General features: G+C 46.1%; 7 protein-coding genes across 7 annotated transcripts; 2 read left to right on the top strand and 5 right to left on the bottom strand.

Moving 5' to 3' along the window:
• Nucleotides 1-145: 145 nt before the first annotated feature.
• Nucleotides 146-3,695, top strand: GGS22DRAFT_151534 (glycoside hydrolase family 2 protein). The gene is made up of 2 exons (XM_047959502.1): nt 146-2,311; nt 2,385-3,695. The coding sequence occupies exons 1-2, from the start codon at nt 782-784 to the stop codon at nt 3,510-3,512; spliced, it is 2,658 nt and encodes an 885-aa protein (XP_047824499.1). The 5' UTR covers nt 146-781; the 3' UTR covers nt 3,513-3,695.
• Nucleotides 3,232-4,151, bottom strand: GGS22DRAFT_16707 (uncharacterized protein). The gene has a single exon (XM_047961944.1). It carries the CDS (start codon nt 4,025-4,027, stop codon nt 3,587-3,589), a length of 441 nt encoding a protein of 146 aa, XP_047824500.1. The 5' UTR covers nt 4,028-4,151; the 3' UTR covers nt 3,232-3,586.
• A 1,004-nt stretch (nt 4,152-5,155) lies between these two features.
• Nucleotides 5,156-6,188, top strand: GGS22DRAFT_151535 (GLEYA domain-containing protein). The gene has a single exon (XM_047959503.1). It carries the CDS (start codon nt 5,296-5,298, stop codon nt 6,013-6,015), a length of 720 nt encoding a protein of 239 aa, XP_047824501.1. The 5' UTR covers nt 5,156-5,295; the 3' UTR covers nt 6,016-6,188.
• Nucleotides 6,189-8,191, bottom strand: GGS22DRAFT_151537 (heterokaryon incompatibility protein-domain-containing protein). Its single transcript, XM_047959504.1, has one exon. It carries the CDS (start codon nt 8,045-8,047, stop codon nt 6,257-6,259), a length of 1,791 nt encoding a protein of 596 aa, XP_047824502.1. The 5' UTR covers nt 8,048-8,191; the 3' UTR covers nt 6,189-6,256.
• A 323-nt stretch (nt 8,192-8,514) lies between these two features.
• Nucleotides 8,515-9,431, bottom strand: GGS22DRAFT_16730 (acyl-CoA N-acyltransferase). The gene has a single exon (XM_047961970.1). It carries the CDS (start codon nt 9,366-9,368, stop codon nt 8,778-8,780), a length of 591 nt encoding a protein of 196 aa, XP_047824503.1. The 5' UTR covers nt 9,369-9,431; the 3' UTR covers nt 8,515-8,777.
• A 1,829-nt stretch (nt 9,432-11,260) lies between these two features.
• On the bottom strand, nt 11,261-13,232 carry GGS22DRAFT_151538 (uncharacterized protein). The gene is made up of 3 exons (XM_047959505.1): nt 12,486-13,232; nt 12,189-12,396; nt 11,261-12,084 (listed from the first exon to the last, which is right to left on the bottom strand). The coding sequence occupies exons 1-3, from the start codon at nt 12,579-12,581 to the stop codon at nt 11,480-11,482; spliced, it is 909 nt and encodes a 302-aa protein (XP_047824504.1). The 5' UTR covers nt 12,582-13,232; the 3' UTR covers nt 11,261-11,479.
• Nucleotides 13,233-13,540: 308 nt separating this feature from the next.
• GGS22DRAFT_151544 (heterokaryon incompatibility protein-domain-containing protein) lies at nt 13,541-16,212 on the bottom strand. Its single transcript, XM_047959507.1, has 3 exons — nt 15,783-16,212; nt 15,691-15,735; nt 13,541-15,626 (listed from the first exon to the last, which is right to left on the bottom strand). The coding sequence occupies exons 1-3, from the start codon at nt 16,156-16,158 to the stop codon at nt 13,837-13,839; spliced, it is 2,211 nt and encodes a 736-aa protein (XP_047824505.1). The 5' UTR covers nt 16,159-16,212; the 3' UTR covers nt 13,541-13,836.
• Between the last annotated feature and the right edge of the window lie 474 nt (nt 16,213-16,686).

Consider the following 16,686-nt stretch of genomic DNA (forward strand, 5'->3'; position numbering starts at 1 on the left):
TAATAGCTGTCGTCTAAACTGAAGGGTCTTGTGGATATTTGGCTCGGTATCTGTCTAGTCGAGGCGATGGTGTTCGTATGAGAAGAGAATCTGCATAATCGACCCCTGGACAAGGAATTTTATATATATCTGAGTTTATATCATTAGATGCAGATCTTGCAAGATTTTATCCTGCGAAGAATTAAATGACAGTGCAACAGTACACCAAAAACCAAGTATCATGCCATGTACCCGTGTCCTCTCAAAAGCAACGTAACATATGGCGTTTTCGCATAGATTAATCAAGAGAAATTGAGTCAATTTTCCGACACGGCGACCCTCAATTCCGGAAAAGATGACATGAAGGGTAGAGTCGTTCTCTAAGGGATTGGCATGACTAACAGCCGTAACCAAGCTTTCCGGTACTGCGCGTCTCTCCTTTAACCGAACCGTACCTAGCATGGTTGCAAATTAGCAATTGAGGAACAGATCTAGTTTGCTGCAAGGGATAATCTAGTCGGCCAATCTAGAACTCAGCCGCCACCACGAATTGAACCTGCTGTTTTTCTGGTCGCATCGATAGATAGACTGCGGGGAAGCACTGAAAGAAAGGTCGCGGAGCTTGACCTGCCCTATTAGGCCCGGGGAGCTGCAGGAGGTCTCCAGTAGATGGTAGGTGTGACATGAGCACTACCGATAAGCCTATTGGGCTCGTAAAGGGTTAATATATATATCATCTGGTCGCCTCTGCCTCCAAAATGGTGTTGATTTTGTGATTTTCTTTCGGGTACAGCTAAACACGATGCATATTCACCAGCTATTGCTGGGGCTTTGCCTCAGCATCGAAACATTCGCTTCTGCTACCTTACTGTCTGAGCCTGGTGAAGTTACTGTAATACCATCGTGGGATATTCAATCGACAGAAAAAGTGGGCGCGGATCTTGAGGCATTATCTCAAGCGGGCGTCGATACAAAAACATGGCATGCGGTGAACAGTTCTCGATGCACTCTTATGGGTTGTCTCATAAATGCTGGCGTGTATCGCGAAGACGGATTATTCTTCTCCAACGCATTGCAGAGCTTCAATTCGAGCCAATTCAAGGTTCCTTGGATATATCGGAAAGAATTCGCCCTTACTCCTGAACCTGGCCAGCACTATCATCTCCAAACTCATGGAATCAGCTCCAGCGCCGATATATATATCAATGGCCAAGAGGTGGTCGCCAGAAAGTCGCAGGCAGGTGCCTATGTCGGTAATATCTTCGACATTACCGACAAGGTGAAGGAAGCAAATGCAGTGGCAATTCAAGTTCATCCTACCGATTATAATTATGACTTTGCCCTCGGTTTCGTGGATTGGAACCCATATCCACCAGATAATGGCACCGGGGTGTGGCGGGATGTCGAAGTAAAGCAGACAGGACCAATTGCTTTGGGGCCTTTGCGGGTGGCTACACAGGCTAATTTACCAATCGGGCACTCCAGCGCGCTTGTAACATTGAAAGCAACTGTCACGAACCTAGAAGACCGTGAATACACTGTTCTGATAGCAGGTAGTATTTCCCTAGAAGGAGGAGCCAGTGAAAGCTATGACTTCAACCAGACAGTGACGGTGTCTCCCAGGCAGTCCGTTGAAGTTGCTCTAGACACGGCGATTAACGAACCTGCAATATGGTGGCCTAAACAATGGGGCGCCCAACCGCTTTACATAGGCCAATTGTCCGCGACCGTTGATGATGCTGTTTCTGACAAAGTCGAGAGGAATTTTGGTATCCGTAAAGTCACAGCGGATCTCAACGCGAACAATGACACGTTGTTTTTTGTCAACGGCTACCCATTCCAGGTTGTCGGCGCGGGGTATTCAGCAGATATATTCCTACGCTGGGACAGTGCTAAGTTTTCCACGCAAGCCAAGATGATGCTCGACTTGGGTCACAATACTGTCAGATTGGAGGGCAAGAATGAGCACCCTGAGCTCTACGATATCGCGGACCGTCTGGGGATAATGGTTTTGCCAGGCTGGGAATGTTGCGATAAATGGGAGGCCTGGAAGTATAACGAAGATTTGGCTGTCAAGTCGGAGTGGACAGATGCCGATTACATCATAGCGAATAAGAGTATGTCTCATGAGGCTCTCATGCAACAAGGACACCCCAGTGTTTTGGGGTATCTAGTCGGGAGTGATTACTGGCCGGACGACAAAGCAGCGGAGATGTACTACTATTCGCTTAAGGCAGCAGACTGGCAGATGCCTATCGTCGCGTCGGCGTCAGAGAGAGGGTATCCTAAGATTTTAGGGCCGTCAGGATTGAAGATGGCCGGGCCATATGATGTATGTAGCGGCGTGACGTTCTCCTCCCCTAATTACCTAGGTTATGTGCTGACACTGACTTTCCCTATCGCAGTGGGTACCTCCAAATTACTGGTACGACGTAGACCCAGCGGAGGATCGTCTAGGTGCTGCTTTCGGTTTCGGTTCTGAACTCGGAGCTGGTGTTGGTACTCCAGAAATGGGTAGCCTAAAAAAGTTCCTATCGGATTCGGATCTAGAAGATCTCTGGAAGAAACCGAACAAGGGGCTTTACCATATGTCAACGAGTGTATCGTCCTTCTACGATCGCAAAATCTATAATGCTGCCCTCTGGAAGCGCCTCGGCGTGCCTTCTTCGTTGGAAGACTACCTGCTCAAAGCGCAAATCCTTGACTACGAGGCGACGAGGTCTCAGTTCGAAGGCTTTGCCGCTCTGTGGAATGCTGAAAGGCCGGCGACAGGCTTGATATACTGGATGCTGAATAACGCGTGGCCGAGCTTGCACTGGAATTTATTCGACTATTATCTACGCCCCGCCGGATCGTATTTTGGGGCAAAGGTTGGCGCGAGAAAAGAGCATGTAGCATATGACTACAATGGGAAACTTGTATACCTGATTAACCGATCCCTGGACCAAGATGGGCCGAGGACAATATCAGCGCAGGTCATCGATAAGAACGGCAAAGAAATCTACAAGACGCAGAAAGTTATCCAGACCGAACCAAACACTAGCAAGGAAATATTGGACCTTTCCGATGCCCTCGAAGCGATTACGGATGTCGTGTTTCTGAGGCTCGTCCTCTCTGATGGCGAAGCTGCTGTTTTAAGCCGGAATGTCTACTGGCTTGCGAAGACGGTTGACACCTTGGATTGGGATAACTCGGACTGGTTCTACACACCGGTGACCCAGTATGCCAACTTCACAGCGTTAAATAATCTGCCGATTGCAGACGTCTCAATAACATTAGCGACGCCTGCAAAGAGAGATAGCTCAAAATTGGGACAAGTAGTTGTGGTTGAGAACCATTCGGATGTTCCCGCATTCTTCGTCACACTTAACCTTGTCGACAAGGAAGGTAACGACGTTTTGCCTGTGTTTTGGTCGGATAATTACGTTACACTATGGCCTAACGAGAAGCTCGAGCTTCAAGTAGAAGGAAAGGGCGGTGCTTCTGTGCAAGTCGCCGGTAAAAATATTCATAAAGCGGAGGCATATTTGTAATCAGAAGTCCTGCGACTCATGAAATATTCATGGCTGTGCTTAGTAATAAATATATCGAATTCTTTCGCTCGTCACTAGCACAAAAATCCGTAAGAAGGGTAACGGCTCGGACCCCAAAAGTCCTCCTTCCGGTCCCCAAGCTTCCTATTGATGGTGTCTTTTCCAGGTCTGAAAAATACACCCGGGTCATCGGGCTCGTATTTATCGCCAAAAGCCAATATGTACCCAGCCTTTAAGACAACCTGACGCGACTCGAAACAGACGTGAGCAATCGGTATTCGTAAGCTACCGCGCTCTACTAAATCCATCTTCAAACAGGCAGAGGTGTTGATTAATACGTTGAAGACGCGAGAGTCTGGCAGTGCATATTTCCAAATCATCTCCCGCAGCTCGGCCGGAAGGTCAGAAAAGGTCGTCTTCGTCGGCTTGGTATCTGCTGTACTTTCTGCTGCTGTGTCTAGATAGGATTGTTGACATGGTCGCTGTAGGGCGTTAGTGTGAGGAGTAGAATCCATGATTATAGATGTTAAGGCTGTTTTTTTGAGATAATTTCACCGTGAAGATTGGAAACATCACTTGGTGAAGGGCTTTCTACATGTTTATTATTTGATGCTTATCTGGTGATTATTAGAATGAGGTAGAATGCTGCTGCCTACACAGGCGAGCGTGATTTGGAACGCATATTTACATAATCATCCTTACATAACCATCTTTACGTAATTTCAATTACATAATCTTTTATGTACCTAGGTAATCTTCATCACTAAGATATTATTCAGCACATCAACCATAGTAACCCCTCGTTTTCCCCAACCCTTACCCTAACCCCAACTTTGAAATTATTATCTGACGTAAGCTAGATAGCTGACATAATCGTGGTATTTCCCTACAACACAATGTTGATATATATTCGGAAACGTCGTTTATCAATATTAATATCATGAAATAAAGATAGAACATTGAATCCATGTATGTCACGAGATACGAAGTAGTGCACAGTAATAAAGGGAATTCTACGTATGATTGACGGGAAACGGGTGCGTTGTTCTATGTAGTATGAATGTAAGATAGTAGGTTCTAGACTTAATAGAGGTTTCGGAATTTATTAAATTTACATGTAGTAGTCATTACGTTTGAATTGAAGTTCCGACCTCTGATCTGATATTTTGCTGAACTGGGACGGATCGGCATCGTCATTGGTGATAGGGCTCTAGCTGAACCCCTGAAAATGCCCGGAGGGGCAATTGCCTGACATCGCAGCTGCAACATTTACGCCCTCTTTCTCACAATAGATGAGTCTATTACTCCGATGAGCTGAAATGTGCCATTGCTGACATCTATACACTGATCTACCATTCCACATGGCTAATAGGGCAATCAATCTATATGGTATCGTGATGTGCTCAGTCCGGAATAGTATAATAGGACTGAGCTGAGTATTCCAATTTGATAACCACAGCCTTCAAGATATCGAAATATTGATGTCGATCTCATTTTGGCTCGTGAACCTATTCATTGCTGATGTTACCCTAACTACACTTAGAATGCCTTCGCTATTCGCGCATGCCGATGCAATATCGTATGAGCGTTGGGAATGCCCTGGAATATCAATAAGAGTAAGGTTAAGAGAGGCTGTATTGGTAGTGAGAACTCCGACTATATAAACGAACAGAAATCCTAAATCGCATCATATCCCATCATCTATCCTCACGAGCATCTCACACCTCAACGAACACACGACAAACATACAATACTCCATTTCCATCCCACCTAAACCCCCAAAATGAAGTCTTACCTCCAAGCCCTCCCCCTCCTCCTAGCCTCAGTACCCCTAAGCACCGCCACCATCCCGCCCATAACCTCCTGCCTGAGCTGCCTTAAGCCAATCCACTGCGACAACGTCGGGTGGGACTGGGCCTACTACAGCAACCCCCTCACCGACAGCGGCGAAGGCTATCCCGGCTTCAGAGCCGATGTATACAAGACGCGACAGCCTTTGTACACCGGCGTAACCCCGTCGATCGGCGGCCACCTCGGTCTTACAGCCACGAGCCCAGACGTGACGACCTTCTACGGGTCAACCGAAGAGCTAAACGCAACCCACTTCGCCATAAACCACCACGCGTACCTATACGCCTGCGAGAACGGCTCATATCAATTCGATATCACGTATGTGGACGACGCAGTATTCGCCTGGGTTGGAGAGACCGCGTATTCCGGGTGGACGGACGCGAACAGGGACGCGAAGGCTGCGTGGACCCCTCATGGGGACTGGCACTCCGGCTCCGCGAGCTTTCGAAAGGACCTTGAGATCGGGAGCTTCAACCCTCTGCGATTCGTCTTCGGCAATGGTCAGGGCGGCGGGGCATTCAATCTGACTATTACCAGCCCCAGCGGCGTTATCGTCCACCAGAGCGGTCAGGACAGCGATTACATTGTCCGCTATTCTTGCGACCTCAAGATTTCGGCTCCGGAGTTCCCTGCCTTTGGAGCAGAGACATAAATGCTGTTGGCAGAGGGAGGGTTAGCACGGGATATGCTTTTCAGGATGAAGGCCCATGTAACTTACACATAGGGATCGCCTTAGAACGCACAATACTGTTCAGTTATCTACCTAGGTACTTGATGATTTCGTAACCTAATAAGACGTTGTATTTGAAAGATTTGACTTATTGATCAGTAACCTAGACATAATGCTTGCAATTCGACCTCGCGGAATGACATTTAGATAATCGCAGTAAATATCAAGATAAGAGAAACTCTGTGCTGATTGTCCGGTCTTCGAGCAATGGAAACACGTCTAGATCGTAAAGAAAGCAGTCTCCAACGAGTTCGTAGGTTCCGTTATCCCTTGCCCTCAAAATAAAGGGATATTTTCCGCCAGGGAAAAATACAATATCGTCGCCCTCTCTCGTGAGCGGTGGTGCTAAACCCATCGACCCTTTATCAGTGATAAAAAACTTCCGACCGTAACAGGTTTGTTCCATGGCGCGAGAATAGCGTTTCGAGGCGTCATCCCACAATTTGCTGCGCTTGGCACCCGTTTTACTAATTTGGCATTCTTTTATGCATTCATACCATTTGCTGAACTCAGTTGCGTTGTAAGAGGACGGTGCTCTTTTTACCCTAACAAGCGGGGGAGTATCATGCTCAACCAGCAAATCGGCATCATCATCCCCAATAAGCGTGCTAGAGAAAGCGGCGATAATCGATTCTGGGAATCTCTTCTTGGTTAGACTTGAAGCAAGTTTTTCCCACCCGCTGATGATAGAAGTGAACTTTTCGCTCCCTAGAAGAGCTGTATCCCGTGCCTCCAACCTTTCAGCGGTTTGCATAACTTTCTCGACATGCCATCCACGAAGTGCTAATATATTTCCAGATCGAAATCCAAACCCGGGAAGGAGTCGGAGCGGGTAATGGATTGAGTATATCGCTGACATTCCGATTGCTCTAGGAAGAGTTCCTGCTGGGTTGATGATGCTGTAGTCCGGAACCCAAGATGGAAGCCCATCAATACGTTTACTCGTTCCTAACCAATGAAGGACCTCGAGGTCTTGCATTGACTCGATATATCTTTGAGTGAACATCTGAAAAAGCCGAGGAACATCTTGGGTGTAATCAATTGGAATACCAAAAGGAATTTCAGTATTCATCATCAAGGCTCCAAATATCTTGTCCCTAGGATCCTCAGACCGGCAATGCCTATACCAGCAGAATAAATCCCTTACTCGTATACAGGTAGCCAGATAGATTTGGACAAGGTGACGTAAGTGAGTTACGCTACTTGGCCCTTCTATCGGATGGTAGTAATCATCAGTCGAGGGGAAGCTAGAACATTTCATTAACTCCGACAAGTCACATTGATGGCGACCGCAGACGATAGTAGCCTTAGAGCACAATGAAACTTCTTGAGCAGACAGCGCCCTATGGAACCAAGGTCTCCTCAAAAGCTTGTGAAATGCGTCTTTCGTCTCGCCAGCATAATGAAGCCAATTGAGGTAAGAACGTGCGCGGCATTTATCAAGATGCTCAAACACGAGATGCGAATTGTCGTCGGCGCGCCCAAGCCAGATAAGAAGGCGACTAGCTTTCCGGTAGATAGTAGGTAAATAGGACAGTTGGCCATTCCTCTCCCTGCTACAAGCATGTTGGGTTTTACTGTCGAATCTCTGGTTGATGCAGATAGAATCCGTCCAGAGAAATCTCGATCGGGTTTCGAGTCTGATTCCATGCAACGTCGTCCAAATCTCATGCGGGGTATCGAAGGTCTGTCCGTTCAAGGATATTGGCACTCGAGTTCTCGTCGACCTGCGCCAGTCGAAAGACAGAACTTCATATTGATAGCTCTCGCAGCGTTCTTTATGGATGAGGCGACATCTTATTGGGTCTTCTGGAAGGCCCGGCTCAAGTTCTAGAAGCCTTATCTCATGGTCTTCCAAAGGGGCGTATTGGAAATATGACCCCGTTTCTTCTAGCCAAGTATTTGACCCATCCGAAGCGTCCCCAAGATGGTCGGCTACACGTGTTAGCGACATCTTGAGATCGCTACTTAATATAGATGAAGTGACTTGTTCTAGTTGATAATTCCGATATTGTCTCGATTGATAGACCCCTTATTTAATTAGGTATAAGTGATGGATTGCGTTTGTCGAGCGAAAGTCGACAAATTTGTTTTATCGCGTAAAAATGATGTATGAAGGAACGATAGAGGACCTAGAAAGCAAAGAGCGGGGGAAATTGGTATCCTGGGTCAGCCCTCCTGTGAATCTACCGAATTTTATCACCAAATCTCGCTGACTTCACGACAAAATCAAAAGCCATAATAAAATAGTAAAAGTATATTAAAATATGGGAGACTGTTTAGAATAACTTAATAATATGAAAATGATAATTTAACCCAAATTTAATCCGGTATCACGTGCTTTGTATGGGTATAAAGTTAACGTAATGCGTCTTACACCCAACTTTCTGAGAATGAACCTTGACTACGAGAGAAAATTCAGGTGGCAATGCTGGAGCTGTCATTAATGCACACTGCAGTGCAGTCTGTAGTATTATCTAAGCTGTAATCTCAGCGCTATCTCCCCTGACTCTAGCCCGTCTAAATTGTATCTATAGGCCCTAACATGCCATTTTACACCCCCAGGTCTAATGCGCTATCTAACGCCAACACAGCCCCTAGCACAGCGCCCCGCTCCTTAAACACCTCTAAAACCAAGCCTAGAACTCCAAATAAAGCTCACCTAACAGGGGAAACGCAATGGATTACAGGGGTTTCGAAAGCACCCAATCCGTCTGTATGCACCCACCAGTAGAAAAGTCCGTCTCGCCCTTCTTCACAAAACCCAACCTCTCATAAAGTCGCTGAGTCCTAGTATTTTCCTCAAAAACAGTCAGCCACAGCTGCTTGAACCCCTCCACCCTAGCCCTCTCCTCAACGGCCGCGATGAGCTTACTACCGACGCCTAGACCCTGCGTAGAGACATCGACGTAGAGCCTCCTAAGCTCCGCGTGCGAGGAGGTCTCGCCCTCCAAGCACGGGTCCGAGAGCTCGCGGACGAGCTGGACGAAGCCGAGCACGGCGCCTGTATTGTTGCGCGCCACGAATGTGCTGATGTTGCTTTCTTGCGCGCTTATGATTTCGGCCTCAATGGCTTTTTCTGAGTACGTTTCCTCTAAGAAGGTGGCTAGGTTATTTTCCGGCACTGAGTACCCGAATGTTGTTGTGAAGGTGGTGGTTCCGATGAGAGAGATCGCTGCTGCTTCTGAAACCAGGGCTTCCCCAATGGTCACTTCGTGTGCAAGCCTAGGCGGCGCATTAGGTGTCGCCAGAGGCGAAGCGACTTTTGCTGCCATTTTTTCGTGATGCAAGCCGTGACTAGTGATTTCAACAGTGAGTAACAGTAGGACCGACTGACTAACAATCTAGATATCTTATTTGATTGGGATTAAACTTCCAAAAAGATATCGAGGATTTCTCCCAAGTTATAGATCTCTTAAACTCCTAGCTTACCTAATCTCAGTCTAAAATGACTAACTCATTGGCGTGCCGAAACTAGCCCGACGTTCGGGGCCTTTGGTGACTTTATTACCTCTAAAGGTGATTCCTAGCGACTACCCCGGGCTGGTTTGCCCCCGCGCGCGCCCTGCGACTTGTCAATAAGGTTAAAAATTCGGCGCTGCTCCCCCTAAGGGGATAGCCCCTAGAACGAACAACACGGAAGTTCTTCATGACTCGATAATGGTAGATTGTCTTACCTACTAGTATACCTGTATCACATTTCTATTTCGTTCCATACTAAATATTGATGGATTTTACGAACACAATGTGTAGCATCATGGAAACATTCAGAATTAGTTCCGCCCGAAAGAATTACCTTAGCAGTTTCGTAGTATCTCTTTTCAGAGTGCATTAGGTAGAGCCACGGGTGACCTAAGTCGGCCGAATTACACTAGGTACAATCAACTTTAGGGGCCAAATGGAGAGGTAATGTACCTAAGAATTAGCATATCATTGCACTAATAGATCTACGACTTCCTACTAAGCATAACTACCTGGACACGATTAAACGGCTCAATGCTATAGCAAGTACCCATTTTTTATTAAATACCTAGCATTACATAAGCCTTGTCTCTTTCAATGAATACCATATTCTTCACCAAAACAAGCTTTTGTTAGTACTAGGATAGCAAACTTATGTGCTACCTCCCAATTTTCCAAGAATAAAAGCTTATTTGGGTAGGACGAGTTAGGGTTGTCATACAGCGCCCCATACCTGCAGCATGATCTCCGGGGCTCCATTTCGATCCCGTGTCAGCAACTGGACATGCCCTACTAGCGTAGTCCTTGCTCTTTTCTTATTCAGAATCTCCCGTGCTACACACGCAATTCACATATCATAAACTACTAGAAACAATGAATATGTAAACTTGGACATTATGCATAAAGTGCTTTCTCGTTTCCTACACAAGTTTACGGTGTGTACGTAACTACCTAGGTAAATTTATGTCGTACATATCACCCCCAAGCAGTAACAAATTCCGTTGTCCAATCATGTTTCTATCAATTGAGCTTAAGGACCGAATTAGGAAATATTGATAGGACCTAACTCCCTGTCACTCACTACTTACCTAACTAGGAGCGACCCCGTACTATTATTAAAATGTTAAATTTTTATAGGAGGGTTTGGCATTTTTGGTATAATCGAGAATAGATCACCTCCCCTTCCCCTTTTTTTATAAATACTCTATCGAGCGTTAAGATTTTATTATTAAGAGACCTGTTTATGAAGAGAGTAATGTCGCTACAGGAGAAATAGGCGGAAGGATGGTAGGATTTACTGTAGAATAGGTAGATAGGAAGCTACTGGGTAGGAAATTTACATAGCCTACGAAGGTTCGGGCCAGAAAACTTGGACCATCAGCCACGTCGATTGCCCAGTGCGCGATTAAATAAACAGTTATTTCATACTGTATCAGGTTTAAGCTGAACCTGAAAGCTGGTAGTGATTTGCTCGCTAAATTCTAGTGGATAGCTGCTATACCTCAAGCCTATTTCAGGGGCTTTGCCATTGGAAAAAACGGCACACACGGTGAGAGGATATTACAATTTACACGGCTTGGGCCATCAGCACCCTCTGCGGATGTTACAAAATTCTGACCCGAACCTTCGTACCGGTAGAAACAAATAAAGGGTCAGGTTCAACTCCCATTAAGTTCGTCGGCGCCTTTTTGGTTTCACAGTTTAGGATTATCCTTTGACTACCTAGGCACCTACCTACGCTCTATTATTCTTCATATGCATTTTCTTGGAGATTTAAGTGCAATATTATTGAATAAACATTACTAATGATCGAATAATACACCGCAAATACATGATACGCTACTTCTATGAGAGAAATCGGTCCCCTCAGATTAGAGTACGCTTCTGTGTGGTAAACTCTTCACTCGAATCTCTAAAGAGTCCTTCATAGGAGGTCAACTCCCTCCCCGATAATCCCCTCGACTTTCTCGCGGCTCGTAATTCTTGCAAAGACTTGAGTCGGCAAGACATTTGGAGCCATCTCAAACAAGAAGTCCCACCATGAGATATTTCCGCTTGGATGCATCAAGGTCCCAGCTTCAAATTGTTCAAACTGTTCTTCGGTAATTTCTCCGCAAAGCCTAGCCACGGTCGAAAGAAATGCAGACATGACATCTCCACCCAAGACCACCCACCAGTGATCGTCCATATCGTTGAAGGCGATCTCTTTATGCTGATTCCAGCAATGGGCAACATGTGGTGGGAGCATAGAGACGACGCGATCGATACGATCCATACTGTTGTTGTAGAGATTGAGATCTGGGACGACGATCGTGTTGGACTCGGGCTGGAATAATTCAGAGTTGACTAGGGCACCCCATTGCTTATCAACGAAGGTGAAGTTGTTCTCTAAATTGACGAAAATGTTTCGAAGCCCGCTGAAGATGGAATCGGTGAGGAGTACCTCAAAAGCTTCGCAAGCCTTGGAGTGGTCGTCCAGGATGTGGCGAGGGATAACAATGTTTTGGATGGCTGGCGCTAGCTCCCCCACTACCATCATCTCTGTTAGTAGACGTTTAAGAATGGACTGGGGGAGCACTCCAAGCATCGAATGCGAGGGGCCCCATGAATAAAGGTCCTAGGAATGAACTTACAGCCAAGGTTGTAGCCACCCCAAAGAAAGTAATCAGTTTCCTTGTTGAACCAAGTTGTTCTTCCATCTTCAAGCTTATATATCCGTTTCGACTTAAGAGCTACTCCTCGAGAAGCCTTGCACACATGTGCTATAGCTGGTGGTGCTTGGAGAATTTGAACGGAGCCAGAGAGAAGAACAAATCCAGCTGGGGTTTCTTCCATTGACTTCTATTAATGTTGATGGGTTAGCAAACCATGTGGGCGTGTCTAGGTAGTCTGACAAGGAAGTTAGCCGCTATTAAGTAGAATCATCTTACCTCCCAGATATCTAATTGAAGCTCCATCGGTAGAAAGTTGAACTGAGGGAAGGACGACAGTTCGGTTCCAAGCTGAAGTTGCTGGTTGTCCGACATTTTCGGTCGCCGAACGAAGAGGATAAACAGGGGGCTTGGCGATATGGAAAAGGGGCAAATCGATATTTAATCGACGGGTTTTGCTGTTGGATAGTTGGAATGATAGACAAGCGAGTGACAAGGGCAGGCTGAACGCTGGGTACTAGGTAGGCAACCTGACCATTCAAACGAAAAGTAAGAGCGAAGGAAAATAACAAGTGTGAACCTTTCAATGATCTGTAGGCATGATTAAATGTGAGGAACAAGCTGCGAAATATATGAGGTTGATGCCCATGCAACATAAGGAAATAAATCTGAGAACTGTGAGAAAAAGTGTGCCATTTTATATTTCATGTTAGTATAGGCTCGAGGGAAGAATAGTTTGCTAGTACGTGCCAAAGTATTGAACGCAATGTGACGATCTTTGGGATAACAATTGAACAACTCCAGTATCTCTAGCCAAGCCTGAGTGTAGGAAATGGAACGCTCGAGATTAGTTACGAGGGACGGAATAGAAAAATGTGCCCAGTCAAACGAGATAGGTATAGATTGGAACGATCTTAGGTTTGTGTGTAGAGTGTCAATGTCCTAGAGAAGGCTGGGAATGGAAAGACCCTAGGTTCATGCTGTGGAAGGGTGGTAGGGGGGCAAGTGCGTCAGGAACAATCAACGGCAGGAGACAACACAGTATATTCTATGACGATTATCCAATAAGCGGCTTGATTTCTCTCCCGAAAGCCGCTTATATTTCGGAATTCCATAGAAGGTAAGCGTCATCCTAACTCAATCCTGCCCCATCTTCATACTCGTGAGTCAGCTAAGGCTATTCTTGCATATGTGGTGGGCCCCGGTTTCCATAATAACCGCTTCCCGTCCACAGAGGTACCTATTGGGTATGAGGAACATGTATCTTACATAGTATTTAGTGCGTAATTCATTGTAATAGATACCCAGGCAGTATGGGAAATGGTATCGTTTACGTCGCAACATCCCATGTTGTGAGAAGTATATATCAGGGGTTAAGAACAAAACTACAGCAAACGTAAACCTCCATATGACGTCCCAGGCCCCGAGACCGTAGAGAATTCTTTGTGCGCAATATTGTAAGCTTTCTTGCTGTGTTCAAAGGTTGACTGGTCTGTGTGGATGGGTTTGACAGGTTTATCAAAAACTGTAAGCTCCATACTGTCTTTAACGTTCCGTGCCGAACCTAGCGCTAACTTAATTTAAATAGGCAACGGGAGCTACCGTTATACCTATAATGTTTCAAAAATGGCTATACAATTTCTACGAGTTGAGGCTCACGATTTCGAAAATACGACAGGCTTCCTCTTTCCGTGTGAGGCCATGTCTCAAATGATCCGACTCGAACATATTTCCCACGCCTTCTTGCCGGGTGGATCACGATACCGTACCCATACCTCGAAGCATTTTCTTTTCCATAATCTCGATCGAGTTCCTCGTCATAGACCATCTCGATGTCTGGTCCCCGATGTTTCCTATAACCATGGTTGTCTTCAAAGACACTACTAGAGTCGGACTCCTCTTCATCCTGGTATAAACACGTACCTAACAAAACCAACGACAAGCCTTCGGCCGATTCCTGCTTGCCTCCGACACTCCAGTCCAACCGCACCATAGCAATGAAACGTCCGTCTTCGGTATTCGCCCTTAACAATTTCTCGTCAGAGTCGCCTTCCGATAGGCCTTCCGTGTCTGAAAGCTCAAGCTGTCGAGGACAGGGCGCTATCACTCCCTGGAAGGTCAACGTTCCTCCTACAACCTTTCCGAATCGGTTATTTATGCTCTCAAGGCCAACTTGGGCTTCTAGTTTGACATATTCTTCTCTGTACTCCGCAGCCACGTCATCGCCCCAGGTACCGACATGGCGACCGACGAACACAATGCCGTGGCTTCTGCTCGCCCAGCTCCAAGACGGCGCGACATACGAATGCGGATCCTCGAGGTTCTCTAAAACAGCTGCCTTGGTGAGGCTCAGTCCGTGAAGTAGACTCGACCAGAATAGATCCCTGTTTAAGGTTTCCTTGCAAAGTCCGGCTAGGTACTGATCTGGACAAGATTTAAAGAACGTGCTGGCTAACCCAGAGATGGCAGGAAGCTTGTCGGCTCGCTTCGTCAGTTTGAGTTTCGAATAGTTTCGCATGACCCAGGCCCGCAGATCATGCCACTCGTCCTGTAAACTGGGTGGCAGGGTATCCTGAGAGATCTGGTTCAAGTATCCTACCAGACAATCCTCGCCGCCCTCCGAATATAGATCGCCACGTAATAAGAAATGCAGTTTCGAGGCCCCAAAGACTAGAAGATTCTGGGAAAGCATCTGTTCTTGAAACACCCACGCGCGCTGGGCCCAGTTCGACTCCTCGAAAGCCATATCCGCATAAAATCCTCGCACGCTGTCTATCGAGGACGGAAACGTACCAATAAATCGAAGATTGATTACCCCTTTAATTGAGCTGTTAACACGAGATTGAAAGGGGATGGGCGTAGACGACGATTGACGCTCAAGGAACCCCTTTTGACAGGTGTCTGATGCAGGTGTACATATGGTGATGAAAGCGTTCTTGTATATATCGGCCATGGATGCGGATTCACGTTCCCAGTCGTCTTTATCGCCTTGAATTATACATAGGGCATCGATCCAAAGATAAGGCATTCCAACTTCACGGGCGACCTTTATTACATCTCTTAAGATAGGAGAGGCTGACATCATAGGAAAACCAGAAACTCTTTCTTTATAGGTCTCACGATTTGTCTGCAGTTGTCGGGCAGCATCATCTGGTTCTCCCCAGCAGTAGCTCATGGCAGCGTAACGAATGGATTGGCTCTCGGTTTCCGTTGTCTGTATAAACTCCGCCGAACTTGTTTCCACCAGTCGACAGATATCACCATTTTCAGACCTCACATCGACTAACCGAGTTGGCAAGTATGTTGACGAATTGCAGTTTTCAACTTTGGTTAACCACTCCTGTATTAACTGCACGTTGCCTTCCCCTAAAGGGTCATGTGCGGGTGGTGCCTGAAGCCTAAGCCATCTACTCGCTTCGGCTGCTGGCGTAATTTGTATTAGAGGTTGAACGGTATCAGCCAAAACACACACAATATAACTTACACTTCTCGCCGTCAAGGGCAAAACAGAAAACGACGTTTTGGACCACTTTCTAGTCAGCTAATCCCATGATATTCCGCTCCATGACTACGTACGAACTTCGTCGGTATAGAGATCTGCGTGGATGTTCAGGGACTGCAATCCGACCCTTTGGTTTGGATCGCATTGATAAGAGGTACCGTAGCAATAAATCCTAGTGATTGTTTGAGGGACTTCTTGTCTAAATATTGTTCGCAGATGTTCGCAAAATTTGCAACCCTTTCTTGTCGATTCCGAAAGAACCGGCAACTGTGGGAATGAGTCTTCCCATGCATTGTGGTAGGATGCACGTATTTCATCTGGGTACTCGATCTCGAGCGACAATACCCCACCTTCGTATATCCCTCTCGACCCTAAGGCGCTATCGTCTAACTCAAGCAAGCGGCACCGGTCGCATAGTGTAGAATAGGAAGGCAGATACGTAGCGGTCATCTTTTTTCATTTTTTCATTGCTTGACTTGATCCTATAGTAGATATAAAAGCAAGGGAAAATCTGGAGACGATGTAGCAAATCGCGATTGCTGACTGCAGCGCTGCAGGTATTATGTAGATTTTAATATATGATTAACGGATCGGAGTGACGATCACGGCTATCGGCATCATCTTTTCATATCCATGGATGTACCCAAACAGCCTGAATCATAGGTAGTGTTATTTTTACCTCCGTTTTTGATTCTATCAGCCTCTTACACTTGATAGCTATTAGATAATGAAATACTCTATGAAAATTTACCTATATCGAACATGAGACTACCGTAGCGAATAATCAAAGCGAGTGTTTTATCATGAATCAAGATTGTATTGGCATAAGGCGCCGAGTGGTCTAGTTCTCCGGAGTTGGAGTTCTTCAGGGTTCAGGGGTTGTGTATCTATGGACAGGGTTTGGAATCCTGCATCGTGTTAGAAGATCTGTGATTGATTTGTTACCAATCTGCCAATCAGCATGAATTATCTTTAACA

This window comes from Annulohypoxylon maeteangense (genome assembly GCF_022496945.1).
Source record: "Annulohypoxylon maeteangense strain CBS 123835 unplaced genomic scaffold GGS22scaffold_1, whole genome shotgun sequence".
Lineage (NCBI taxonomy): Eukaryota > Fungi > Ascomycota > Sordariomycetes > Xylariales > Hypoxylaceae > Annulohypoxylon > Annulohypoxylon maeteangense.